General features: G+C 45.3%; 3 protein-coding genes, 1 long non-coding RNA gene and 1 pseudogene across 9 annotated transcripts; 2 read left to right on the top strand and 3 right to left on the bottom strand.

Moving 5' to 3' along the window:
• Positions 1 to 334: 334 nt before the first annotated feature.
• On the bottom strand, positions 335 to 2,309 carry LOC136464511 (uncharacterized). The gene is made up of 4 exons (XR_010761201.1): positions 1,625 to 2,309; positions 1,322 to 1,373; positions 806 to 933; positions 335 to 509 (listed from the first exon to the last, which is right to left on the bottom strand). It is a non-coding gene; the product is annotated as an uncharacterized lncRNA (long non-coding RNA).
• A 4,251-nt stretch (positions 2,310 to 6,560) lies between these two features.
• On the bottom strand, positions 6,561 to 7,709 carry LOC136466145 (transcription termination factor MTERF15, mitochondrial-like). Its single transcript, XM_066464601.1, has one exon. It carries the CDS (start codon positions 7,707 to 7,709, stop codon positions 6,561 to 6,563), a length of 1,149 nt encoding a protein of 382 aa, XP_066320698.1.
• Positions 7,710 to 16,674: 8,965 nt separating this feature from the next.
• Positions 16,675 to 19,911, top strand: LOC136464512 (transcription termination factor MTEF1, chloroplastic-like). Of its 6 annotated transcripts, none has more exons than XR_010761203.1 (3): positions 16,675 to 17,897; positions 18,899 to 19,688; positions 19,779 to 19,911. XR_010761203.1 is itself a non-coding variant. In XM_066463455.1 (2 exons), exon 1 carries the CDS (start codon positions 16,706 to 16,708, stop codon positions 17,870 to 17,872), a length of 1,167 nt encoding a protein of 388 aa, XP_066319552.1. In that variant the 5' UTR covers positions 16,675 to 16,705; the 3' UTR covers positions 17,873 to 17,897; positions 18,899 to 19,777. The 6 variants fall into 6 exon arrangements, 3 of the variants coding, with proteins under 3 accessions (XP_066319552.1, XP_066319553.1, XP_066319554.1); XR_010761202.1 differs by lacking the exon at positions 19,779 to 19,911 and having other exon boundaries at positions 18,899 to 19,025; positions 19,121 to 19,777; XR_010761204.1 differs by lacking the exon at positions 19,779 to 19,911 and having other exon boundaries at positions 18,965 to 19,025; positions 19,121 to 19,777.
• Positions 19,912 to 22,087: 2,176 nt separating this feature from the next.
• On the bottom strand, positions 22,088 to 23,524 carry LOC136466146 (silicon efflux transporter LSI2-like; annotated as a pseudogene).
• A 192-nt stretch (positions 23,525 to 23,716) lies between these two features.
• LOC136464513 (transcription termination factor MTERF2, chloroplastic-like) lies at positions 23,717 to 25,235 on the top strand. Its single transcript, XM_066463458.1, has one exon. The coding sequence runs from the start codon at positions 23,819 to 23,821 to the stop codon at positions 24,980 to 24,982; it is 1,164 nt and encodes a 387-aa protein (XP_066319555.1). The 5' UTR covers positions 23,717 to 23,818; the 3' UTR covers positions 24,983 to 25,235.
• Positions 25,236 to 27,092: the final 1,857 nt, after the last annotated feature.

Here is a 27,092-nt window from a genome sequence, read left to right on the forward strand (position 1 = left end):
CACCATGGCGCTTACTGGAGCTTCGTTGAAATCCAGTTCTATGCTACCATTCCTAAATCCGAGGGTACAGGGAGAGATGGGAGGATGAGGGGTTATCGACTATCGAGCACCATTGGCGGCCATGGTTGCGGCTCTGAAGCTCGAGAGCAGTTCGGTACAGACAAGAAATGGAAGGGGCACGACTTGGGAAAGGTGGAGGAGGGTATAAGCGCATGTACAACCTACAGACGAGGGTACATCTCTAACTGCCTCGATTCTATCGTACAGATAGGTATAAAGACGGGTCATACAACCCATAGACAGGGATCATCTCTAAGCTGTTTAATGTTTTGCATGTAGCTAGGATCAACTGTAAATAAATTTTTATATACCACTGTATGGCTATTTGATAGAAAATTCATCAAGGATAAATAAGAGCAATATGATTACAATATTTTTAAAAACCATCAATATAATAATCATATTATATATAGCTGCAAGTCCTTGTAACCCAGGTCCGCCAAAAAAACCTACACAAAGTAGTGCATACATGTATGTCAAGTTGGCAACATATGAAAGAGGTTGTTTAACATATACAGGTTGCTCAATTTACTACATATGGGACAAAATCATTTGCAAACTAATGATTTACTAGCTCTGTATAACAAAAGTCATCTAAGGACTTCCCTGTCCATGGTATAACAAAAAAAAAAATAGTACTAGCTGAATTTTCAGAAAATAGCAGCATGTTCACAGTTTCAGAAAAATAGCAGCACATTCACACTGAACTGAAAAATCAATACACGCATGCAGTTTACAGCCTCACCTTCCTGCTCTTTATTTTTTGCCAAAATCAGATGAAACATGAGCATCCAAGCTACAACAGTCCAGCAGCACATCCTTCTACTCTTCCTCACGCCAAGCACCAGAGAACAATTTCAGAGTGTAGACTCACTGCAATATGCTAGAATCAGTAATCGGCTAATAACAGTAACCTATCAGATGTTGAAGCCTAAAAACTTATATGCTTCAATTTGATCATGTAACTGCTAGGAGGAAAATACAGTATAGCTCTGCAAATGCATAATGCCTTGCCAAAGTAAGGAAAAGGGAACAGACTGCACCACTGCAATGACTTCAGTTCCACACAGTAACACAACGAATTTTCAGCAACAAATTGGTACTGGTTTAACTCAACATCAAACAACAGCAACGACCAGGCATTAGTTCATTCTAAAACAACAGTAAGAAACATATATCAGGAATTAGGCATCGACCAATAGTTCTGTCAAGGACTCAAAGTGAAGCCACTCTGCTAAGGCAATGATAACTCTGTATTGACCTTTTCATCAGACAGTCATCGGACCTTTTCATCAGCTAGAACATTTAGATCCCTGAGACAAGAAAAGGAATAAGTTGAGTTGTTCGGATCCATGTAGAATCATTGCCAAATACAAATCAATTCATATCTGCGATGAGTATTTTCATACTATTGCTTGATAGGTTTGCGGGGGACTTATCAAGAATAAGCAAGCAGGTCAACTCGAAGTAATTTAAGTAGTAGCGAGAGAGAGAAAAAAAGACGGACAATGTGCTGGTGAATTGGACGAGGACGAGGACGAGGAGCGAGGAGCGGTGTGCTTACAGGGTGGATCTTGGTACTGATGAGCTCGAGCACGACTCTCCGGCTCCGGCCGGCCATGTCCCAGAGCGCGACGCTCCCCGTCGCTGCCTCCTCCTCACCCCTGCTGCTGCGGACATAGGCGCGCGGTGGTAGAACGACACGAGGCAGAGCTCGTTCGCGCCCCGGCGACCCGGCACCGGCCGTGTCTGGCCCCCGACGGAAGCCCGTGAGCGCGCGCGCCGAAATCAGAACCCCGCGCGCATGGGATCCGCGAGCCGTCGACCCGGAGAGGGTTGTCTTACAACGCTGCTGGAGTGGCCGTCTGAGCCTCGGACCATGGGACTTCCCCGTCGTCTCTCGAGACGACGCGCCCTCCGTCTCCAGGCTTCACGGGGTTGTTTTTGCAAAAACTGCGACTTACAGACGGATGGAAGGGACGCGTTGTACGTGCCCTAAGGATGCTCACAGTCAAAGGAATCGGACCACGGCGGTCCGGCGTCGCGGATCGACGGGTGCGTACTCCTTCTGTGCTCGACAACAGAGGAGAAAGAATTTGGAGATGACGGACGGCAAGCAGCAGCTAGAGATGGCGCGATGAGCTTAGTGTGGTGAAAGAGAGAGGAGCAGCTCCATAGGCCGTGGGCCGTGGCCATGAACTGCAGCGCCGGCCGGACTGAACGCGAGCAACAGCGGTGCCGACAGCCGATGGCCGTGGATTTGGTCATGGCAGCCTTCCTGCGAGTCCTGCATTCTTTTTTCTTACGAGCAAGTTGAGAAAATCAACGGCAAGTTAACACAATGGTATAAATCAACAACTGACTAACCTTTCAATGCTATTTCTCTCAACCTGAATCTTTTGATAGTATTTTTCTAAAGTCAGGATCTTTTAATGGTATGATCTAATTTTCCCGTTTTTTAAACTTGTTTTTGTTCCGATTCTGGTCCGTTCGCTTTGCTGAAAAAACAAGCCGAAACACTGTTCTGACTGATTTGTTGCGAGAGAAAAATACTGTTCCGACTAAAAAACAAGCTGAAAAAGACGGATTATAAGATAAGGGAACAGGGCCTCTGTGTGTGAGCGATGGATTTCAAACTTTCAATGAGACAAAGAGATACGATTCAGAGCTTGGCGCATTTGAATTCTCCGGATTTTTAGAATCCGGATAGAAAAGTTCCCACAAATCTAGTAGCTTATCGAAACGGTCTAGATTTTACAGGATTTTAACTCACATCATTTTACAATATTGAAATCCAATAAAACTATTGAGATTTTCTTTATCCGGATTCTCATAATCCTACAAGATTCAAACGGCAACTGAATAACTTGAACAAGTTAAGAGAAAATTGCTATATTTCATTTTTAGACAACAATTTTACACAGCTAATTATATTACAAGTAAAAAACAATTTACAAGAGACAATTTATAATATTTTTCTATAGTAAAATATTGATAAATTTGTATGTTGTCTGAAAAGAGAAACAGACACCTAAAATATAAGAGAAATGCAAGTATAACTGTGACTCGATCAAATTGTAGCGTACCTGAAATGCAAGTTATAATTGTGAATTGATCAAATTGTAGCGTACTAGTATAGCCAATACTCATCTTCTGTTTTACCGATTGCATTGTACTAAATCTATCTGATTTCATCTTTCGGTTTAAAGTTTCTCTCTTTTACTATCATTATTAGTACTCCACATCCCGCCAAAATGGTTTCCATTTTACCCCGACGAACTGAAGAACAAAGATTTGTTCTTAGCATTCTCCGTGTGTCCAGCCGCTCACGGCAAGATGGCAAAGCCTGAAAGCCGACTCCTATGCAATTCCTCAGCTTGATAATTCACTCCGCTTCTGTTAACTGCAATATCAATTTGATGTCTGGTTCGGCTCAGGCTATTCGAAGAAAATGCACCTGCTACACTCGCTGCTTTTAGCTTAAGCGAACACCCCTAATCTTTTTTAATTCTTGAATCCATATGCACACAGATATAACGCGAAATCCTCAGGGTGGTTGATGCATTCGAAGAGAGAGCTTCATGTTTGCCCTTGCGATTAGTTGGGACCTTGGCAGGAGCTCATTTCTGAATAGTGAACACCCTAGCGTTGCACAACTTGTCATCTCTTCTGATCCGATTCTCCTCTTGCAATTTGGTTGGGTTTTCTATTGGAACTAACATTATCCGATTCTTAAAATTTGCAGCTCCGGATTCATTGACTGAATGAAATTGGCTACGGACCTGGCCACAAGAAGTCTTATGAGCTCAAGCGTTCGCTTCGTCAGAACGTTTAACATGACAAACACCATGATAAAAAAAAGCATGCCAACCTTGAAGGCACTGTGATTCAAGAAACAACATCAAAATTAATGGAAACGCAATGCTATAACATAGAAGTGAATTTCAGCAAGAACGAGTCAAGTCACGTGATGGTGTAAGTAAAACAAGGAAAGCGAAGTTTCTTGAACTTTTGTGTCAACCCCGAGGAGGTTATAGAGTTGACTAGCTACGTCACTGGAGCTAGTTTAAAACATAAATGAAAAAATGTGCTAGAACACCCTAAATTAATTGTCAGCAAAATATAAAGCAACATATATATAATGGAATCGTTAGATCATGTTAGGATTGTCTAGTTTATTTTTTGGCTTAGAGGAAAAAAAAGCACCAGACAACTCCCAAAAGGCTTATGGGGCAGGTTGTTAATGGTTTGATCTTAAAGAAAAGCATATCTTCAGTGAATCAGTGCATGTGCCAAGTAAACATTTTCTACTGCAGTATCAGAAGGCAGAAGCTAACAAACTGAAGGTGAGGAATTGAACACTTCATACAACTGCCCAAACAAAGGCAGAACACTAGAAGCACAAATAACTGACATTTTTCAATCCAGCATGCGTGGGGAACTTTCAGTGCCCAATGACAAAAATGCAGTTTAACAACTTCTAACAAAACAAATAAAAGGAAATTTCAGTTTGGAATTGTGGTGAAACGTACGTGCCAACAGAGAAATTAAAATAGCACATGCTAGCACAGGATATTTCTACCATTGGGTGATAAATTAACAATCATTCCTTTTTTTTAGATTAAGGAATAAAACATTCCAGCCTTCACACTCACAAGTGAATGCTTAAGGCTTAAACTTACAAGAACGGGACATAGCCCAGAAATCCGCTAAGCGGGCAGTCAAGACAATAACCTGGAGCCTTAACTATAAACTGATAAGATACAATATGAGGGATTCATAGCATGCAAAATAATTTGGCAGCACGCTTCGAACAAGACTGGAAGAAACACCCATTATCAAAACAAGCAGCGAGCATAATGGGTAAACAGAGCAAAGCAAGAAAAGTATAAGCAGCAGATAGCCCATGTTAGGTCTCCTAAGTCCTAAATGCCTCGATGATGCGACCAAGCTATAAGAGCAATCACGGCATGGATAACTTTTTGCCTTTTTAGCAGTTCTAACTCTTGCTCGTGTTGCAACTGTAGCAAAAGTTGTTTCACCATAGCATTACTCTAGAGATACACAGCACATTCCTAGCTTGAATACACAGCAATTCAAGAAATAGTGGACCAAATAAATAGAAACTATATGCTAAGCATGGAAGTGTGCAACAAGCCACATGATCATGAAAGATGAAATTCTTCCAAAATTATCCAATCTTTAGTCATCTCCAATAGAAACAATATGAGAGGTTTTTGGTCAACCAAGAGTTTGCTATATAATTATAAGTAGAGAGAGAGAGAGACTTTTTAAAATTAAATATGTGGATAGAGAAAAACATAAAACAAAATATGCTCACACACACGCAATTAAGTACCAACGGAGTATTGAAGCAGCAGCTTAAGGATCAGCTCCATCATATTAGAATTCTTTGGATTATGGAGCAGGAAATTAAGATCAGGCCTCAACACAAGCATAAGTTTCTCCAATACAGTGTTAGGTGTGGTACAACGTACAACTAGAATGAAATTGCTGGACCATGTCACGAACAACTATTGAACATGATACTGCTATTGGTGGTGTGGTACCATTAACTGAGGTATTGACATTTTGCCAGAGTTGTCTGCTTCAACTCTTCTGTCATGCTATACTGTTCTAATTGCGCTGAACTTGACTGGCTTCAGTTGGCTTTAATTCAATGACTAGTTGGCTTTAAGTCAATGACTAGTTGGCTTTAATTCAATGACTTACAGGATCACTCTTGCAATTATGGTTGTGGCTAGTAATCCATACTCTACACAGAAGGTGAGGAATGAAAAATAGTACGTACTAAAAAAACCAGGTGCTTAGTTATCAGCTTCTCAAAGACAATATACAAATAGTGCCAAGTAGTCATTCCATTGCAGAACTAAAACTTAACATATCAATAAGTGAGGACTTAAGTATTTCATACAACTGCACAATAAAAAGGTAGAAAAGCAGCAGCATAAAAAAGAACTTCATATCATACACCAGCTGCAGTTCATAGAATCTCACTGTGCCAGATGACAAGTTGTTCCTGAGATAAATGAGTAAGTTCTTTAAAAACAACTACAAAGAGAGGACAATTACAGTTTTGGAATTATGGTGAAAAATATGTTCCAACAAAGCATTGAGACCAGCAAACATATAGAAGTAGGACATCACAACCAGGGAGAGAAAATATTAGCAAGCAGTCTAGTATCTCGAAATCAATTGGATATATTACATAAATCATAACTACGCACTAGAAACCAGTCGAGTCTAAAGATTCGCCAGCTAAAAGAAAATAATTCAGAAGCATGCCTATAAGAAGGCTGGAAGAAACACTATTTATCCAAACAAGATGAGCAAGCCATGCAGCAGATAAGCAAACTTTGGGTAAATGCTTGTAATGCCACCAGGGTACAAGCTTAATCATGTCATGAATAATGAAGTCACTAGAAATAAAATTGAAATGAGAACGATTTAATGTCAGAGGATGTTTCCATTTCAGTCTATCACGGTTGGATTACAGGAGGAACTTGGCCTGCACAAGCGGCAGCATAAGCATCTGCAAGCCCTGGAAAACTGTCCTTGTAAGGATCAAGAAACCTCTTGGAGAATATTTTCTCATTTGGAGAAATTGTTCCATAGAAGTCAACATCTTTCTCCACCAAGCCCTTCGCCTTAAGAGCTTTTAGCACATAATGCCGGGGCATAAGACGCCTTGGCAAGCTATAGCCGATGACTGCTGGCCTACGCACTATGTACTTGGAATCCAGACCAACCTCCGTCTTCAGGAAATCTACCACACGACTCAGCCTGCCCTCTGAAAAATTCAGAACGTTTGGGAACTTCCGCACAGCAGCGCCCAACTCAGCCTGAGAGCATCCAACAGTCTTCTTCAAGAAATCTGACCTATCATTTAACTTCCCAGGACTTATGCTGGAGATGGAAGCAAGGGCATACTTGAATATTCCTGAACTGCGTGGCACACCAAGCATGTCTGCACACACCACAATTTCCTTGACACGGCCTGTCTCCAATGCGAATAAGCGTGGGGCGCGCAAAACGAGCTTAGCAATTTCAGACTCAGCTAGGCCGGACTGTCGCAGTAACGCCATATTAGGTTTGACAACACGCTCGAGATTTTGACTGAGCAGGTACATGGTCCTCCTGAGGGTGGTGTGTAACTTGTCGTAGGAGCCCAAGAAAGAGAGGTAGAATGCGAGGCGGTTGACCATACCCGGACACAGTAAGACACGGGGGGCGACGGAGATGAGACTGGAGATCTGGGGCGGGGAGAGGCCGATGTCGCGGAGCTGGGCAATGCAGGGGGTTAGGGTTTTGTCCACATTGGAGCAGAGGAACCGCGGGTCCCGGGCCATTCCGGCGGTGAGGTCGGCTTTGGAGACGCCGATACCGGCGAGGAAGGCCCGGACAGCGTCTGGATTTGCGGGGGACTTGAGGCGGGACAAGAGTCTGGAGGCCTTGCGGCCCTTCGCTGGCGTCAGGCCACAGCTGCTGGTGAGGTAGTCCTCGACGACGAACTGAGAGGCGGGCGTGGTGGTGGTGGTGCTGTAGAGGAGGTAGTGGTGGGAGGAGCCAGCGTGGAGAGGTGAGGCGGCGCGGACGGCGGCAAGGAGGTGGACTCGGAAGCGGAGCATCGTGGCTGGCGGCGACGAAGACGGGCGACCCCGACCTGGTTGGAGAGTTTTGTTGTGTGTGGAGAAATTTCGATATTCAACCCTGTGTTTGCACGTCCTTCGACGGCTTATAAGCTGATTACCATATGAAATCAATAGCCAAACGTTATTTTTTTCTATAGCTTATTCTGGTCACGCTTATTCTTACAACTTTCATTTGTGCTAAAAAGCAGAAGCTGGATCGGATCAGCTTGTTTTAACCGTCGCTTCTACTTTATTTGTCCAGCTATTTGGTCGAAAACCGAACAATGACATGAATAAAATAAATGTAATGCAAAGGAGACACATGCACACATATTCGAGAATCACATATTTCATTAATTCTTTCTTGAATATACAAAATACATGATCAACGAAAAAAATATCTCCTTCCGTCTTCAGCGTCATGCTTGAGGAGAGGTTTAACTTGTAGAAAATTGTGTAGTTCGCTGATTCCCGAGGCCTGTTAGGCACATGCTGTTAATTACATCCGCAAGACAAACTCGTGAAAAACCTCCGATTAAGCTACGCTTTATGGTCATCATATATCTGATTGCTCGTCATCAGCCTTATGCGATATATGGCGTAGTAATTATGGGTGGCTTTACGTCGCTCAAGCTCGGTCGTGACATCGTCATCGTCACATCGGAGTAAAATGGAATATGTTGTCGATGAAGGGGATGCCTTTTACCTCGTCGGTGTCTAGCCATGTACGCCGTCCTTTGTTAATATGAACGTGTGTGCCTCGTTAATGCCCGGTAACAAGATGTCCGATCCCGTTAATTAGGACGTGTATATGAAGCAGTGACCTTGCCTCGTTGGTACTTGACCATGATTCCTCTAGCCTCGGCGGTACTAGACAAATGATAAATTATATGTCGTGACTTGCAGCATGACATAGCATTTAGACTATGTTTGCTAGCCCCGTTTGCTGATCTAAAACTTGACTGAAAATATTGTTCCGGCTGGTTTGTTGTGAGAGAAAGATACTGTTTAGCTAGTTTGATGAACAGTATATTAAGAGAGAATCAGTCGGCTGGCTGGTCTGATAAGATCAATAGCCTTCCAGCATTGCACAATATTGAAAACGAAAACCAGAATACATGAAGTACTGAAGCTCGCCATTAATAAAGTAATGAGTATGTCGGCCGGATGTCACGGCCATGCATGAAAATTCGCTGAAGTATAGGGCGCACACATATATACCCGTGAGACCTTTTTAGAGATTTCAGGAGTTTATATAATGTCCGCAACACATAGCTTGTCATTAATGAGAAGGAACTTTTAGAATCGATGATTACCTCTCTGTGTGTAACCGTAGATCCGGTAAGCCTTCTCGTCTTTCTCTGTTGCGACGCGTAGACGCCGGTGCCGCGGCGTAGTAGGCGTCTAGTGTAGAGACAGCTCCGGCTCGGTGTAGTCCTCGCGGACGCCGGTGCTCGGCGCGGCCGGTGAGGAGACTTACCGGATCTACGGTTACACACAGAGAGGTAATCATCGATTCTAACAATGGTATCGGAGCTGGGTTTTCTGTAGGTGGGATGGCGGCTCCGTTCAACCTCATGACCCGAGCCCAGTTCTCCACTCCTCTATATATATGTGATGGGTTGGGCTCCCCCGATCAAGGAGCAGAGGTAAGGGCCCAATAGGCCGTTGGTGGAGATCAACTAACATTCCCCCCTTGATCTCATTCCATCTTTCAATTTCATATCATTTATTTTTTGTTCATTTCATTACAGATTAACGTATAGAGCATGTCTCATCGTCCCGGTCCGTTGCCGATAGATTTAACAGCTACAACACACTACTCTGTTCTGAAATAGATACTAATCTTTGGGCCTTCTTTTGTTCAGGAATTTTAGGCTTTCTCTTAAACCCATGCTAGCTACATGTTCTCTGAACACCATGTTCTCTGAACATGTTAGGTGGTAAGCCTTTTGTAAGCGGATCCATGAGCATCCTTTCTGTACTTATATGCTCAAGACTTATGACTTGATTCTGGACTTTATCTTTCACAACATAATACTCTATGTCAATGTGTTTGGCAGCACCATTTGACTTATGTTGTGAGCATCTTATACTGCCAGATTATAATCGCAGTATTACTTTAGTGGTTTATAGATGTCGTCAACCACCTTCAAACCGGGTATAAACTTCGTTAGTTAGTTCACCTGCCCGTTGCCTCATAACATGCTACAAACTGTCACACATTGTGGACGATGTAGTGACAGTTTGCTTTGAGCTTTTTCATGAAATAGCTCCCCTTTGCGAGATGATAGAAAATCCACGTCTAGATATGCATTCACTTTCGCATAATCAGAATATGAATATCCCACCATGTGGAGTGAATCAGATCTTCTATATGTCATCATGAGGCCTTTCGTTCCTTGCAAATAATGCAAGACTTTCTTTACTAATTTCAGTGTTCTATTCCAGAATTGCTCTGGAATCTGTCAAGTAAAACCCAGTAACAAATGCCAAGTCAGGGCGCGTACATACTTGAGCATGTTGCAAGCTTCCGACAGCGGAAGCATATGGAACAACTTTCACTTTATGGATTGAGCTCATATTGGTTCCTAGGGCATTGAAAATCCCCATATCTGTCGCCCTTAACTATAGGAGCAGGTAATGGACTACATTTGTGCATACTGAATTTCTTTAAGATCTTTTCCATGTATGCCTTTTGTGACAGTCCTTATACCATTTTTCTTCTATCTCAGTGAATCTCGATCCCTAGAACGAACGAGGCTTCGTCAAGATCTTTCATATCAAAATTCTTTGTCTCAAGTAGTAGACTGACATCACTACTAGCAAGTAAGATATCATCTACATACAGGACAAGGAAGATAAACTTCTCATTCTTAAACTTTGTATTGACACAATTGTCCTCTACATTCTCTTTAAACCCAAAATTCTTTATTGTCTGATCAAACTTCAAGTACCACTGTCTTGAAGCTTGTTTTAATCCATAAATTGATTTCTTTAGGCGGCATCATATTCGTTCTTTTCCTTTCATGATAAAACCTTTCGATTGTGCCATGTAAATATTTCTTGTTGCAGTGACCCACTTCCTATGCTCAAAAGCCATAAGATATCTTTTGGGATTCAAAATCCCTTTCTTTAGTTGCCCAAGAGGCATCATTCTCTTTTGTCTTCCTCACCGGTGTCACAAATTCAGTGGAACATGGTGAGGTGACTACCCAGTCCACCTTAGACAAGATGAAAACCAGGTCAAAACTTTTCTTAACATAAAATTAACACCATTTGTATGTCTTGATTCCAACGTTGGTCAAAATCAAAACATACAATTATTCTTATACACTAATTCTACATCACCGTTGGGCAGAAATAGAATTAATGTATAACTCATTAACTTTCATAACTGTTCTTACACACTAATTCTACATCCCTGTTGGGCAGAAATAGAATTAATGCATAAATCATTAACTTTGACAACTGTTCTTACACACTAATTCTATATCACCGTTGGACAGAAGTAGAATTAATGCATAAATCATTAAAATTTATAATTCTTCTTATATACTAATTCTACATCACCGTTGGGCAGAAGTAGAATTAATACATAAATCATTAAAATTATGATATTGTTATTAACAACGTTGGTCAGAAAATAACAACATCATAATCTTGACAAATCTCTTTTTCTCCAATTAAAAACCACATTGATTCAAAAATAACTGGAGAATCAACATTTTCTTTAGCAGCAGAAAAAATCTCTTTTTCTCCAATTAAATATCACATTGATTCAAAATAACTGGAGAATAAACAATTTCTTTGGCTGTGAAAAAATTCTCTTTTTCTTAAATTCTACCCACAGGGAAAATTGCTTTTCCTATTTTCTTTAATCTATTAATCAATTTCCAGAAAATAAACATTTACTGGAAAAACTTTCTTTTTCTCCCGTTAAATAACACGTCGGTTCAAAATCACCGGAGAATATACTTTTTCTTTAGCAGCGGAAAACGTATGCTCAATTTCTTGAATTTTACCCACAGGGAAAAATTACTTTTTCTATTTTTCTTTTGAGCCAATTTGCATTTTCAATTTTCCAGGAAATAAACATTTACTGAAAAAAAGAAAAAACATGAAAAATTCATTATCTATTTTTCAGAAGCTTTTCTGGTTCATATCTATTTTCTGGAAAAATAACACGTTGGTGTAATTTTACCAGAAATTTTAAACCATTGGAATTCATTCAAGTCCGCTTCTGAAATTAAATAAAACCTTTTTCGGGCGACCATCGGATGTGATCCGACGGCGGAGCGCTATTGGGCCAAACTCGGCCCAGGCGGGTGAGCGCACCGCGCGACACTTTGCCAGCCCAGGCCCAGGTTGCGGCCTGGGTGCGGCCGGGCGTCGCGCACAGAGCTGGGCCAGGCTGTTTAGCTCGGTGGTCGTGTACTGTAGCTGATAGGCTGTGCACTGTTCCTACAGGCTGGGCCAAAAATGAATAGAAGAATATAGAAACATATAAAGCGTGACTTGTGGCAAAAATTGTTAGAATCGATGATTACCTCTCTGTGTGTAACCGTAGATTTGGTAAGCCTCCTCACCTTTCTCTGTTGCGACGCGTAGACGCCGGTGCCGCGGCGTAGTAGGCGTCCAGTATAGAGACAGCTCCGGCTCAGTGTAGTCCTCGCGGACGTCGGTGCTCGGCGCGGCCGTGAGGAAACTTACCGGATCTACGGTTACCCATAGAGAGGTAATCATCGATTCTAACAATGGTATCGGAGCTGGGTTTTCTGTAGGTGGGATGGCGGCTCCGTTCAACCTCATGACCCGAGCCCAGTTCCCCACTCCTCTATATATATGTGCTGTGCGACAGGGGTCCACCAATCAGTTAGGGTTAGGCTCCCCCGATCAGGACCTATTGGTGGAGATCAACTAACACGAACCAATCAAATCATAGGAGCATACGAGCGGATAGTTCCTGACTCATACAGCGTGATCATCTTCGTCGCCGTCTCGCACGTTCATCGCGCGTCTTGATTTTGTTTTCAACGTCACGACGAGCAGGGTTTTCCGTCTCACACGTCTTGCCTTTTGTCATCGCGACGAGTGAAGGTTTTCCGTCTCGCGCGCTGCGACGAACGGGGTTTTCCTGTCTCGGGCATCTTGATTGCGATGAGCGGGGTTTTGTAGTCTCGCGCGCTGCGACGAGCAGAGTTTTCCCGTCTCGCGCATCATAATTTTTGTCATCGTGACGAGCGGGGGTTTCCCGTCTCGTGCGCTGCGACAAGCGGTGTTTTCCCGTCTCGCGCGGTCTTCATTTTTGTCATCGCGTCGAGCGGAGGTTTTTCGTCTCGCGTGCTGCGACGAGACTTGGCTTCATCATCAGTAACTCGACCTCGCGCGGCGAGGGTTCTGATGTCGTAAGTTGCTGGCCTTCTCCTTCTCACGGTAGTAGATCGAAAGAGCTGATGACCCTTGCCATATTGTAATATTCACGTGAATCTGTTATCACTTCTAGATTGATTGCTCACCAGGAAACGTGGCAGGTGAACCGGAGGACATGGCTCAGTTGAAGAGGATTAGCGTCTGGAAGCTGCAGTGCTGGAGAGAGGCAGGAGCACGCGTGTGACTTCTCGGCGAGATGGGCAGCAGGGCGTTGGCGTGTTGCGTCGATGCGTATAGCCGAAGAGACCTCCCCTGTTGGCCAGGGTCGGTTTATATAAGGGGCAAAACTAAGGAGTCGGGATCAACTCCTTGGCCAAGCAAGGAACGTACGCAGATTGGAACGAATCTGCCCAACAAATATCACCGAAATCCAGGTACCGGCATGCGTGCACTTGAGTCACGTACTGAACCATGGGCCTCATCCTTTGATTTGCAAAACCTTCCTCTCTCTAATCACTTCCTTAGATATCCAAATTTGTTTAGCATTCCGTGCAGCTAACTAACTAGCCGAAAGCAGGGCCGTCCCACAAATTTCATGGACCCTTGGGCCAGTAAGACACTAAGGGTCCGACAATGTAATATTTGAATATGACGATTAAAGTATATAACTTGTAGCATATATTTAATTTTTCTTGAAAAAGGTAACAGTACATCAAAGAAGATAAAAAACGGCAAAATAACTATGATGGTTACCTCAAATAAAACTACGATGCTTCAGTGCTTTTTAAAAAAACGTCTTCGGGCATTTCTGGATGCAAAATCTTCGAGAACACTTTCAAGATCAATTGTCGTGAAGAGGGACGCCGCACCGCAGTGCCACGCCGCCACGCCGGAGGGACGTCCGTGCTCGCGCTCGTGTCTGATCCTAGCACGCCAACACCGTCACGCAGTCCGCAAACACGCACTCACGATCGAGAACGAGAATACGAGCGGCCGCCGCCAATTGATATGCATGCCTGTTGGTACGCACTGTTGCATTACCGGCGTATGGGCTGATAGCATCTACTATACAGTATACACATGGGTACCCTCATGGGCCCCTAGCCTCATGGGCCCATGGGCATCGCACAGGCTGCCCCTCCCCATAGGACGGGCCTGGCCGAAAGTAATCACCTCGTTCGCTTGATCATATCAATGCTTATCAGCTATGATACAATGTTTTTCTCTCCTAACAAAACAACACCAGCCGGCTTATAAGCCACAGAAACGATCAAGCAAACATGGTGAATATCGTGCGCATAGAGATCACGATGTTTTTCTTGGCATAATTATTTTAGTAATTATTAATTTCTCATAATCCCCAAAAATACGTTCCAACAACTTAAAATCAAATATTCCACTTATTTTAATCTCCTAGAATAGAAATATTCGAACGATGGGGCTCATATAAATCATAAGCTCAACCACGATGAATCTTATAAAAATGTACACGGCCTCAGAATAATACGTGCCAAATGTATAGTCATGTAACTGATCTTGTCACTCATTAGTATTTTTTTAACAAAAATAATCATCAATTCGTAGGTATTTTGAAATTTAACCCTACGCACGTGATTTTTTTTTCATATACGAGGGATTTTGGAGGATTTCACTCATTTTCTAATTCGAGCCGGCTATTTTTACTATGACCGCGCCACGCACGATGGCGTCCACGAGCCACGTCGTGTCGGTGTTGCGCTTTGCCGTGTGGATGCTCGCTGACCAGTCCACCGCCGAGCCGCCGCCGACCGTGGCGCCCATGAAGATCGTGGCGGTCACATTGGATGTACAGAAGATGCCACCTCGCTCGAAGAGATGTTCTATGGACGGGCCCTCGATCGAGCTCTATGGTAAAGTAGTCATCCCTTGGCGGCGCCGCCATGGTACAGCGCCGCGAGGCCTGTTGCGAGGACGCCGGTAGCGCCGTGCACCTCGTCATGGAGCTCTGCGTGGGTGGTGAGCTATTCGATCGGCACGTAGGTGGTGGGGAGCGCGTACTACATGGCCACTAAGGTGGACGTGTGGAGCGCCAGCGTGAAGGGCATCATTCTCTACATCCTCCTCTGCGGCGTGAAGGGTGGCCGCCGGGAAGGGCGAACCCGCGGCCGGGCGGGCACCAGCGGTGAGTGGCGGGCTGCGGCGGGCCAGCGACCAGGGCGGGTGGCCACTGGCAACGAGCGGTCTCGAGCGGGGGCGGCGGCGTCCGGTGGCGTCAGGCGGCTCCCATTTGCGGTCACGACGAAGAAAAAAAGGAGACGATGCGAGCGGGTTTGAGGATAGGATACGAGTGGGGGTATTTCGGTCTTTTCCCGTGTCCAGAGGAGTGGGAAAAAATAATTAGAAATAGAAAATGAGAGAAAATATGAGAAATCCCTTATATCGAAACAATTCGCGTGTGTAGGGTTAATTTTCAAAAGGCATGCGAATCGGAGTCAAATGTTGAGGGGTGTGCGAACTCAGGGTTAAATATCAAAATTTCTCAGCGAACTGATCATAGATTGGTTGGTTGGGTTCCTTATGGTGGAACCTGCTCACCCGGATTCGAGTCTAAGACGCCTTAATAAATATGTCTAGTTCTTCGGAGATGCTTATAGGGTTAGAGTTTACGTACGTGTGTTCATAGGTGTTAGAGTACGTGCATGTTCTACGTTGTTCTGTGTGAGCTACATGCTTCAAACTTTCAATGAGACAAAGAGATACGATTCAGGACGAATAACTTGAACAGCTGAACAAGGTAAAAGAAGTTGCTATATTTCATTTTTCGGACAACAATGTTACATAGCTAATTATAGTACAATTAAAAAACATTTTTGCAAGAGATAATGTATAATCTTTTTATATAGTCAAATAATGATAAAACTATATTGTCGTATGAAATGAAAAACAGACACCCAAAATATAAGAGAAATGCAAAGTATAACCGTGACTTGATCAAATTGTAGCGTACCAGTGTAGCCAATTTGTCATTGATTCTCATCTCCTATTTTTTTCTGATAGCATTGTACTAAATTTATCTGATTTCCTCATCTTTCCGTTGTGTTTTTTTGTTCAATGACCTGCATTCCTGCAAAGCTTTTCTCTTTAATTATCATTATTAGTACTCCACATCCCGCCAGAATGGTTTGCATTTTACCCCGACGAACTGAAGAACAAAGATTTGTTGTTAGCATTCTCCATGTGTAGCTATTCACGGCAAGATGGCAAAGCCGACTCCTTTGCAGTTCTTTAGCTTGCCTGATAATTCAATCAACTACTGTTAACTGCAATATCAAGCTGATGTCAGGCAATTCGCTAACGTTATCTCTGGCCAGGTGCAAACTCTGAACCTGAAGATCGTTATTGCCGAACGAGTTCGAATATTCAGTTGAACAGGATCAATTCCATATTCGCTGTACCTTTGTTTGGGTGAGCCCGGTGAGGAGTGAGGACGGGGACGGCGCAGCCCCGCTGCGCAGACTGCAGCGTGCGGTTGTCGTCTGTGGCAGCGGCACCTTTGCGGTTGTCGTTGTCGTTGTTCTTTGTCGTCTGCAGCGTGCGGATTATACACGGCCCAAGTGAAAAATGACCACCCGCTCCCAGCCATGCCTCTCATCATCTTCTCCGCCGCCGCTCCCGTCGCCGTCGTCTCCCTGCTCGCCACCCGCTCCTGCCTCCACCTCACCGTCACCCGCGCGTCCGCCACGAGCACAACCGCCACCCCGGGTCCCGCTCCGGCGAGTACCTTCGCCGTCGAGGGCTACCTCGTCGCCAGCTGCCACCTCACCCCACCGCAGGCGCTCAAGGCGTCCAAGAGCCTCGCGCACCTCAAGTCGGCCTCCAACGCGGACGCCGTGCTTGCCTTCCTCGCCGACCTCGGGCTCTCCCCCAAGGAGGTGGCCGCCGTCGTGGCGTCCAATCCCCGCGTCCTCTGCGCTCGCATCGACCGCTCCCTGGCTCCTATCTCCGGGGAGCTCCGCGCGCTCGGCCTCTCCCCGTCCCAGATCGCGCGCCTCGCGCAGATCGCTGGCCGCTACTTCCTCTGCCGCAGCTTCGTCTCCAAGGTACGGTTCTGGCTCCCGCTCTTCGGCTCCCCCGAGCGGCTGCTCCAGGCCAGCGACTGGAACTACTGGCTCCTCAGCTCCGACCTCGAGAAGGTGGTCGAGCCCAACGTCGCCTTCCTCAAGAAGTGCGGCCTCAGCGCGGGCGACATCGCCAAGCTGCTCGTGGCCGCGCCGCGGCTCGTCACCATGCCCCCGGAGTACGTCCAGGACGCCGTGCGGCGCGCCACGCAGCTCGGCGTGGCGCCGGGCTCCCAGATGTTCCGCCACGCGCTCTCCACTGCGGGATGTATCGGCCAGGAGAAGGTCGACTCCAAGGTCGCCGTCCTCAAGGAGACGCTCGGGTGGTCGCAGGAGGAGGTGAACCTGGCCATCAGTAAGGCACCGCGGATCCTCGTCGCGTCCGAGGAGAGGCTGCGCCGGAACGCGGAGTTCCTGCTCAACGAGGTCGGGCTGCCGCCGCAGTACATCGCCCGCCGTTCGGTGCTTCTCATGTACAGCCTCGAGAGGCGGATAGTGCCCCGGCACCTCGTGCTGACGGTTCTCAAAGACAAGGGGTTGGTTGAGCAAGACCGGTGCTTCTTCAACGTGGTGGCGCCAACAGAAGAGAAATTCTTGGAGAAATTCGTTGCTCCCTATGAGGAATCCATCCCTGGTCTTGCTGATGCTTATGAGTCTGCTTGTATGGGGAAAGTGACCCGGGGTCTATGACTGGAACGCGAGGAGAATTTTGAAGGTGTGTGTTCCCTCCATTGTGTACTTGTGTAACCTCAATACCTCATTCTACTGATCTTGCTTCAATAAAAAATCATTCCACTGATGAACTATAGCAGACGAAACAGCTTCATGGACATCTAACTTAGGTCCATACAAGTGACAGCATAAATTCATGTTATAGCCATGAAAATGTTCACTTTTAAGTTATAACTGAATGATGGTTTTCATATGAAAGTGCAAGCAATATTTCCTTTTACTATCAGATTTTAGTTAACATATGATGAGATCATCATCTTTTATAATGTCTCCTAGTTGTGTCCCATAGACCCATACTGATGTTTTAACAGAGCCTCATCTTGTATTGTGCTTGTGCCCGTTTATCAGTTTATGTATACACTCTACAAGACACAGTGATCCTCATCCGGCATAATAGCAGTACATGAATTCCACCCAGACGAAATGGACTGACTCTCTATGGCAACTATTGATCTCAACATAAAAAAAAAGAAAGTGCTTATCCATCCTTGGAAGAACTAGCTCCCTCCCTGTCTTTGTCGGAACTTGAATCGAGGTAGGCAAAAGAATCCTTACTCGGAACGAGCCCAAGATAAAGGGTCTAGTCCAATTTTAGTCTTGGTTGTACATCGGTACTACGCACGGTAGGCATTTCTTCCAGTTATCAAGACTTGCACTTGCTTTTTCCAGCCTTAGTGGTATTTCAATGATTTTATTGCCCTAGCCCCGTCCTTCCATCATAGCTTAGTTAGCTAGCTAGCTACTTCATTTTGTGCTAAAGCCCCTCGATACATAAGTGCTCTCATTCCTAGAACCCACCCGGGGCGAGTTGGTAACCGTAAACCATTGATCTACGAATTCAAGTGAATGAAAATGTAGATAGATTTTTTTCCTAACACGAGAGACTGTAGGAAAAAGCCTGCCGAGTGCTTTGAAAGCTATTTCAAAATGTAGCCATGGTTCTTATGTAAATCACTCTTAAGTCTTTTTTTATCGAATATGCAGGAAAGCTGCATATCTTTGTATCAAGAGAGAAAACAGCCCCTTACAAATAAGAACACCTCATTCCAGGCTGAGCTATGAGGTGGGCTGGGAACATAAAAGGTTTGGACTAATAAAAAACCAAACACAGGTGAGACCAGACCGCTGAAAACTTAATGCTTAATGGCAGGTAAATCACTCTTAAGTCTTAAGTAATCGGCATTGTTACTTAATGCTTAATGGCAGATATGGGCCCGTGCAACTTCGTTACCGCCCAGCCCCCGGCGTTATCCAATTAACTTTGAGCTAGGGAAGTACAAAAACAGTGCTTTTTGAAGATGTGAACCATCTGAGCCAAGCTCTGTACAATGCTCAAGTTTTACCTAGGGTCCTAGTCATTCATTGACAAATATTTCATCAAAGAGATGTAGGAAGCTGGTCCACACTGAAGATATCATAATACAGGTAACACAGCAAGGTTTGGAATTTGGATGGAACCATGGAAGGAATGCCGGTCTCGTCAGTAGAATCTGAGAGGCGACTCCAGTTGGACATGCTAATAGACCGAGTCTGCGACCGTTGTGTGCAACCCCAGTCCTGAATGGGAAAATTTCCTTTTTGAGAGTTTTCTCATAGATGATTCTGTGAGAGGTAATAGAAGATATGCTGGGAAGGTGCCGGAGGGATCTCAACATTGACTGGACTGCAAGGAGAGATTGGACCTTGGAGGAATGGAGGTGTGGGTGCGTCTCCAGTTTGCAAGCTCATTCTACTAATAAACTAAACAGAGCAAGCAGATTCGTGATCGTTTATTGTAAGTCTCGTACTGTTGACAGCGAAACTGATGTTTGTAACTAAGAAAATGAACATTGCTGATTAACAACAGTCTTGACTCTTGATGTAGGAGCAATGTATTTCCTTCTGTGGCCAGCTTGTCGCTAACATAAACTTGACACTGTCATCCAGTCGAATGTGGCATACATCATGACGTGTGCCAAACTGAAGTGGTTTAAATAGAACTTATCCTGTATTCTGTTTATATGACCTTTTGTTTGGCAAAAAGATGGTCTGATGGAGATCTTTTCCTTACATCAGCTACACTGCACCAAAAGTTCTGGTAAGTGCTTAACTGAATACTGGTTCAAAATATAAAACATTTGTCAGTAATCAGTTTTGTTCCTTCAGGGTTAAATAACAGGGATTAGAAACATTGTTGTACTTCAGCAAAGAAACCCATCTGAAACTTTGTATCACCAGAATGCAACAGAGGGGAGGTTAGGTAACTTTGAAGAAAGGACTCGGTTTCTTCAGTTAGGCACGTGTCAAACTTTGGGAATATGTTTTAAAATCATCCAAAAAATAAGCAATTATAGATCTACTTAAAGTCAAACTATTTTTAAGTTTAACTAACTTTATAAAAATATAGTATCAACATGCATGATCCATGTAGCTATACAAGAATGTAACTATATACTTATTATTTTATATGATAAATATAATTATCTTTATAATAATGTTATCAAACTTGATCGTTTGACTTAGCACTATCCTAGAAATGTATCTTTTTTCGAGGGAGTAAGTACTTCTAAATATATACTTATTATTTGTGGACAAAGGAAATACTAGCAAGCAGATAACAGATAACTTGTGCATGAAGAGGCGACTCTGAAAGTCCTAATTTTGGAAACTTCTTTCTTGAAAAATATATTTGATGATTACTCGCCGGATTAGGCTAAAGGCCCCGTTCGGCTTACCCCATATTTGGCTTGTTCGGCTTGTTTTTTTAGCCGTTTTTCTCTCACAACAATTCAGCCAGAACAGTGTTTTTCAGCCAGTTTCAGCCAAGTTTCAGACCAGATTTTGGTGGTGTTTGGATCACTAGTCCAAGGACTAAAGTTTAGGGGCTAAACTTTAGTCCTCTAATCTACAATGACTGATTTATCCTTATTTAATTATTCATGCACAACCATGATGCGAGCGGAGTTTAGCCTAGTTTAGGGCCTCTTTGGGAGCAAAAGATTTTAGCCCAGTTTTTAGTCATTTGCTCACTTTTAGACCCCCTGTTTGGATCTCCATGACAAAAAAAAGGACTAAAAGTGCAGGGCTAAAGTTTTTCCATGGGATCCGGCATTTGCTCGCATATGCTGCGTTAGTTTTTTTTAGGGAAATATACTGCGTTAGTAAATTCAACAGTGTTTCAAAAAAACAACAGTGTTTTCTTGTTGGATTCGGCCCGACACTTGTGGGCTCAAATAAGAGTCTTTTACTTGTATGCCATTAAAAAAGATGGTCTAATCGTCTATGTCCCTAAAAAGTTCGATCTATCGTCAGTGTCCAAGCTCGAAAAACTTTTCTCTCTCACGCCATTCTGTCACTAACGGTGTGAAATGTGGGTGGCAAAGGACTTGAATGCCCCTGGAACTTTTGTTTCTCATGTGCCACTGCCTGCTGGGCGGCACCGTCCTGGAACTTTTTAAGGTGTTGCATTTAATTTGCAGATACTTGTGTAGTTGATCTATGTTGTAATTAAGATGAGTGACTTGAGAATTTGATTTATTTTCAGAGCATGACTAATGGTAGTCTGATGATTGCCCCCTTTTTTAAACAAAGGGCAGTGAGATACCGAGAAAGAGATGCGATAATATACGAAGGACCTAGTTCCAAGTTTCTAGGTTTCTTGCTCCAACTGCCCCTTAAAAAAAACTGCCTCCTCCATCCAACACTTTTCTACCGATGCCACCGAGTGTAGCTAGTATTGTTTGTAAATACAATAATGTAACGACAAGTACACTGAATGCACGCACAGATGCACTTGCTACTCCTCTCGCTCCAAAATCACAATATATAGTCCGATTGATGACGAGCAAATAAAGCTAAAAGTGAATTCTAGCTTTAATTTAAAGAGCCATAATTAATAATATATAATACACACCACGTACATATACGGAACTGAAGGGGCACTGTACGTTGTACGTACGTACAATTATACTCTGTCGTAATATAAGTATACACCACACGATGAGCCGGCGTTACGTTGATGCCTGCATGCATGCGCATGCATCGCGTGGCTACCTGCTAGCTGCAGATCAAGATAGAGTGATGATAGACGACGACGATACGGTGGCCGGCGACCGACGGCCGGCCGGCCGGAGTGATCGATGATGATACCGATGAGAGTACGACGACGACGACGACGTGAGCGATCGAGGTTGGTCAGATGTTGATCTTTCCGATGAGGGGTATATGCCGATGGCGGTGACGATGAGGGTGGAGGGCACGCCGAAGACGATGTGTTGCCAGAAGGTGAGGTCGTAGGCGTTGCGCGTCGCCCGCCGAGCCTGCTCGCACACGATCAGGTTCGCCGCCGACCCCAGCAGTGACAGGTTGCCCGCCACCGTGCTCACCCACGCCAGCAGCAGCCACGACCGAACCACCGCCGCCGGCGAGATCAGCGCCGCCGCCGAGGTCACCTCGCCGCCCATCAGAAGCACTGCATGCACGCAGTACGGACCAAACAATTAATAATTAATTAGCACAGGTGCTGAGGAACATGCATGCCAACCAATTAATATAGCACGCATGCAGCTACGTATAAATACGTACGTACCTGTTGGGACGTTGGATGCTAGGTTGGAGAGCAGGAGGATGATGATGGACAGCACGGAGATGCCGCCGACGCTGTTGACCTTGGAGTAGGGCGCCATGAAGTTCCAGATGGCCACCGGCAGCCCCGTCTTGTTGAATCCGCTCACCGTGATGAACATCCCCGAGAAGAAGACGAGCAGCGAGTAGGACACCGTGTTGAGGCACGGCTCGGAGTCGCGGAAGTCGACGACCACCAGGGCGATGGCCGTGGTGATGGCCGTCCACGACATGTTGAGCCCCACCATGTAGGCGATCACCATGCCCACCGTCACGATGTACGCGAAGCTCTTGAGGAACAGCTTCCGCCGCTCCTCCGTGCACTGCATGAACCACGGGTGCTTCGTGGAGATGTTCTCCGTCATCAGCGGCGACATGTACCCGCTGCCGCCGTTGGTGCTGCCCAGCTGCAGCTTGGGGCTCCGCTCGACGCCGGCATGGGCCCCGGCACCCTCCTCGACGGCCTCCATCCGCTTGCCGTCAACGTCGATGGGGCTGCTGCTCCCATCCAGGTCCTTCCAGTACATGCACAGCAGCATCACCATGTTGACGGCCATGCCGGCGAGCATGGCGGGCAGGATGCCGAGGAGGAACTTGGGGAACGGGATCTTGCTGTTGAACGCGATCACCAGGTTCTGCGGGTTGCCGATGGGCGTCGCGCTGGAGCCGATGTTGGCGCTGGACGCCAGCGCCAGCAGGAAGGGCTTGGCGGGGAGGTTGCGCTCGGCGGCAAGCTCCAGCATGAAGTCGGCGGCGAGCTCGAGGGAACAGGCGGCACATCAGGGATATCTGGTTGTTGTCGAGCTCGAGGTCGGTGAGGTTGGTGCAGCGCGCGAGCTCGGCCGGGATCGGGCCGGACACCTTGTTCACGCTGAGCTGAAGCTCCTGCAGCGACGTCAGGTTCCCGAGCGACGCCGGGATGTGGCCGGTGAGGCCGTTGATGGATAGGTCCAGGACGGTGCCGCCCAGCAGGCAGTGGCACATGAGAAACAAAAGTTCCAGGGGCATTCAAGTCCTTTGCCACCCATATTTCACACCGTTAGTGACAGAATGGCGTAAGAGAGAAAAGTTTTTCGAGCTTGGACACTGACGATAGATCGAACTTTTTAGGGACATAGACGATTAGACCATCTTTTTTAATGGCATACAAGTAAAAGACTCCTCAAATAATGCTTTTCAGCCCAACAGATCTCCGGTCGCGCTGGTGGAGGTTTTGTGACTCGCTGAGGGGTAAGGGATGCGTGAGAGCCTGAGAGGCTGAGGTCGGAGCCTGGCACTACTGCCGCCGCCGCCGCCGCCGCCATGCTCCGCCTCCAAAAACATCTCTCCCTTCACCTGCAAGATCTCCTTCCCGTCCACCGCTCCGCATCCCTCATACAGCTCTCCCTCGAGCGCGCTCTCCTCTCCACCGCCGCCGCGACCTACTCCTCTCCGGGCCACTTCGCCGCCGATGACTACCTCGTCTCCACCTGCGGCCTCACCCGGGAGCAAGCCGCGAAAGCCGCCAAGTGGATCTCCCACTGGAAATCGTCCTCCCACGCCGACACAGTGCTCTCCTTCCTCACCGGCCCGGCGCTCGGCCTCTCCAAGGCCGATATCAGGCTGCTCGTGGCCAAAGACCCGCGCATCCTCAGCTGCAGCGTCGACAACACCCTGCGGATCCGCGTGGACCGCTTCCACAGCTACGGCTTCTCCGCCGCGCAGATCATCAGCTTCGTCCGCGTGGCCCCCTGCTGCTTCCGCACCTTCAACATCGACCAGAAGCTCGGCTTCTGGATGCCCTTACTCGGCTCGCCCGACAAGTTCCTCCGCATCGTCAGGCGTAACTTGTACCTCGTCACCTCCGACCTCGACAAGGTGGTGAAGACCAACATCCGGCTGCTCCAGGAGTGCGGTCTATCTGTCCAGGAGTGCTCCACCATGTGCGTTGCCAACCCGAGGCTGCTCACCGGCAATCCGGACACCACCAGGGCCATCCTCGTGCGTGCTGATGAGATGGGCGTGCCCCGCAACACGTTTTTGTTCAGGCAGGCTGTGACCGCTGTGGCGAGCCTCGGCCCGGAGACCATGGCCTCTAAGCTCAAGATGATGGCCAAGATTCTCAGGTGCTCAGACGCTGAGGTTGCCAGAATGGTGCAAAGGAACCCGTTGGTGCTGACACGCTCCAGGGAGAGGATTCAGCGCGCCTGTGAGTTCCTGACCAATGTGGTTGGCGTCGATACCAAGTACATTCAGGACAGGCCCACAATCCTGATGTACAGTTTGGAACGCCGGCTGGTGCCCCGGCATTACGTGATGAAGGTGCTCCTGGAGAAAGGATTGATCCGAAAGGATCAGAGCTTCTACTCCATGGTCACGCTTAGTGATAACGTGTTCTGCTCTAAGTTTGTACATCCTCATAAGGATGTTCTTCCTAGCCTTGCCGATGCATATGCATCTGCTTGCAATGGGAAAATAGCCACCTGAGGTACGCAATGAAATGATTGCAGCAAACTGGCTATATATGGGCAGCAACTGCAGTTGCATTTCATTCTTAACACATTCAGATGCCCTGATGTGTACTCTTCAAGACTGCAGCTCTGTACTTGGCTCATAGCTTCAAAATTGCAGAAACTCAGAACGCTAAGCTTAGGAAATTATGATGACCAAAGCATGATGCTGTCATTTTCATATACCTTGTTTTGGATTCTGATGATGAATTTTATCATGTTTCAACTCATGCTTCCGGAGTTCTGGTATGCAGAATGATTTTTCTGTTTAGAAATTTATCTCAGTTTCTGTCATGGTCCTGTTTTTATGGTGAGCTTCAATGAACTATGAATATATGAGCATTTTCTCAGCTAGGTGAACATCGAGTATCAGTTATCAGGTTTTTAAGTTATGGATGTAATCACAAGTCACTGCATCAAGTGCTGCCTTTCCTATATGTTGCATGCATTTGATCGCTTTCTCAATGCAAAAACAGCTCATGATGGTTTCCACCATATATTATTATAAGATTATCCAAGAAAAAGGTTGTTTTGTGTCATACTGTCATGTTAATCGAATTTTATCCAAAGTGTTTGGCATTTTGTGCTAGAAATAGAATGCCAACGTGCAATTATGAGACTCTAGGGCCTGTTCAGAACACGGGGGGAAAAATCTATTTCTGGGTTTTTTCATGTGAAATTGAAATTACTGTGATTCCTGTGAAATTCTTGGGTTCCAAACAACCCTTAGTTTATTTTAAATTACACAATCATAGTCCTGTTGCCAAAAGAATCCGTTGGCCATGGCTCGAAGAGCATCCTGGCACGGAGTCGCCAAGGAAGAGGAAGAGGAGCCATTCCATCCTAGTTTCTATAGTGTTTGGTTTATGGACATAAGAATAGAGCTATCCCCAGTTAAAAAATTGTGTGTTTCGCACTTACAGAGAACATGAGAAAGAGTTATGCTAGCTTCTTCTTTGGACCATGATGGTAAGCCCAAGATTGCTAATATTAATCATTGATTGGTTTCATTTGTTTGTCATGTTCACATTTGTGCCTTTCCCCTCTTAGTTGTGGCAATGGATGATGAGAGAATTGCAAAATGTTGTCGAAGATTTGGAGCTGATGTTATAATGACGTCAGAATCTTGCAAAAATGGTACTGATTGTGTTGTTTTGTAGTTATATTATCTTTTCATTTATGTGGTAAAACAGTAATGTGTTGGTGGTTTTGCTTGATAACATAGGATCTGAACGCTGCTGTGAGGTACTTAAGAAGCTTGAGAAACACTATGATATTGCTGTCAATATTCAAGGAGTTGTTTAAGGAGATCACTCAGCTTCTGATCTTGGAGAACATTAGGTTAAGAGTTAACTGGCCAACCTTTATTTTCTTTTGTATGCATTGATCTGCTGTCATTATTATCATGGCTTTTAGCTGTTTCTGGATTGCTCATCGAGTGATTTCTACTTTTGCCTTGTTATATATTAGTGAAAACGGGAGATAGAAAATCTGCAAGAGCAATAATGCTTGTTGAGCTGAAGAAGCTGATTGAAGCTAACCCCTTGTTCCGTGACAAGCTACATTTTCCAGACCTGAAGAATTCTAGGTTGCGGACACTTATTAACCAGAGGTAGTCCCCTGTAAAAGAATTATCTCTGTGCTCTTTACCAATCAATCATTACAGCATTTTGTTTCTTTCTGTAAGCTTACACTTATGCAAGTAAGGATAGAACCTTAGCAACTGAAATGTTTTAGATTAGGTTGCTTGGGTACAGTGGAAGGTGGAACCAATACGTGATACATATACATGTATACTGCCACGGGCTGTTATTTATTTATTTAATACCACAATACGTGTGTACAAGTGAATGGGAATTTTGTTATCAATTTTGGTTTAGAATATTGGTTTAGTAGAACAACTGTCTTTAAACATTCAAAACCTGGAAAGGAGGCCAATTTTAAAGACATGAATAGCTAAAGAGGCTGTAGTTGGGCTTCAGAAGAAGTTTTGATGATTTGGGAACTTTACAGGCCAAGCATGAAAATCAGGACTAATTTCTTTAGTTTTAACAGGTTAACACATCTGGATCTGGTACATGGGATCT

This window comes from Miscanthus floridulus, chromosome 7 (genome assembly GCF_019320115.1).
Source record: "Miscanthus floridulus cultivar M001 chromosome 7, ASM1932011v1, whole genome shotgun sequence".
NCBI classification, from domain to species: Eukaryota; Viridiplantae; Streptophyta; class Magnoliopsida; order Poales; family Poaceae; genus Miscanthus; species Miscanthus floridulus.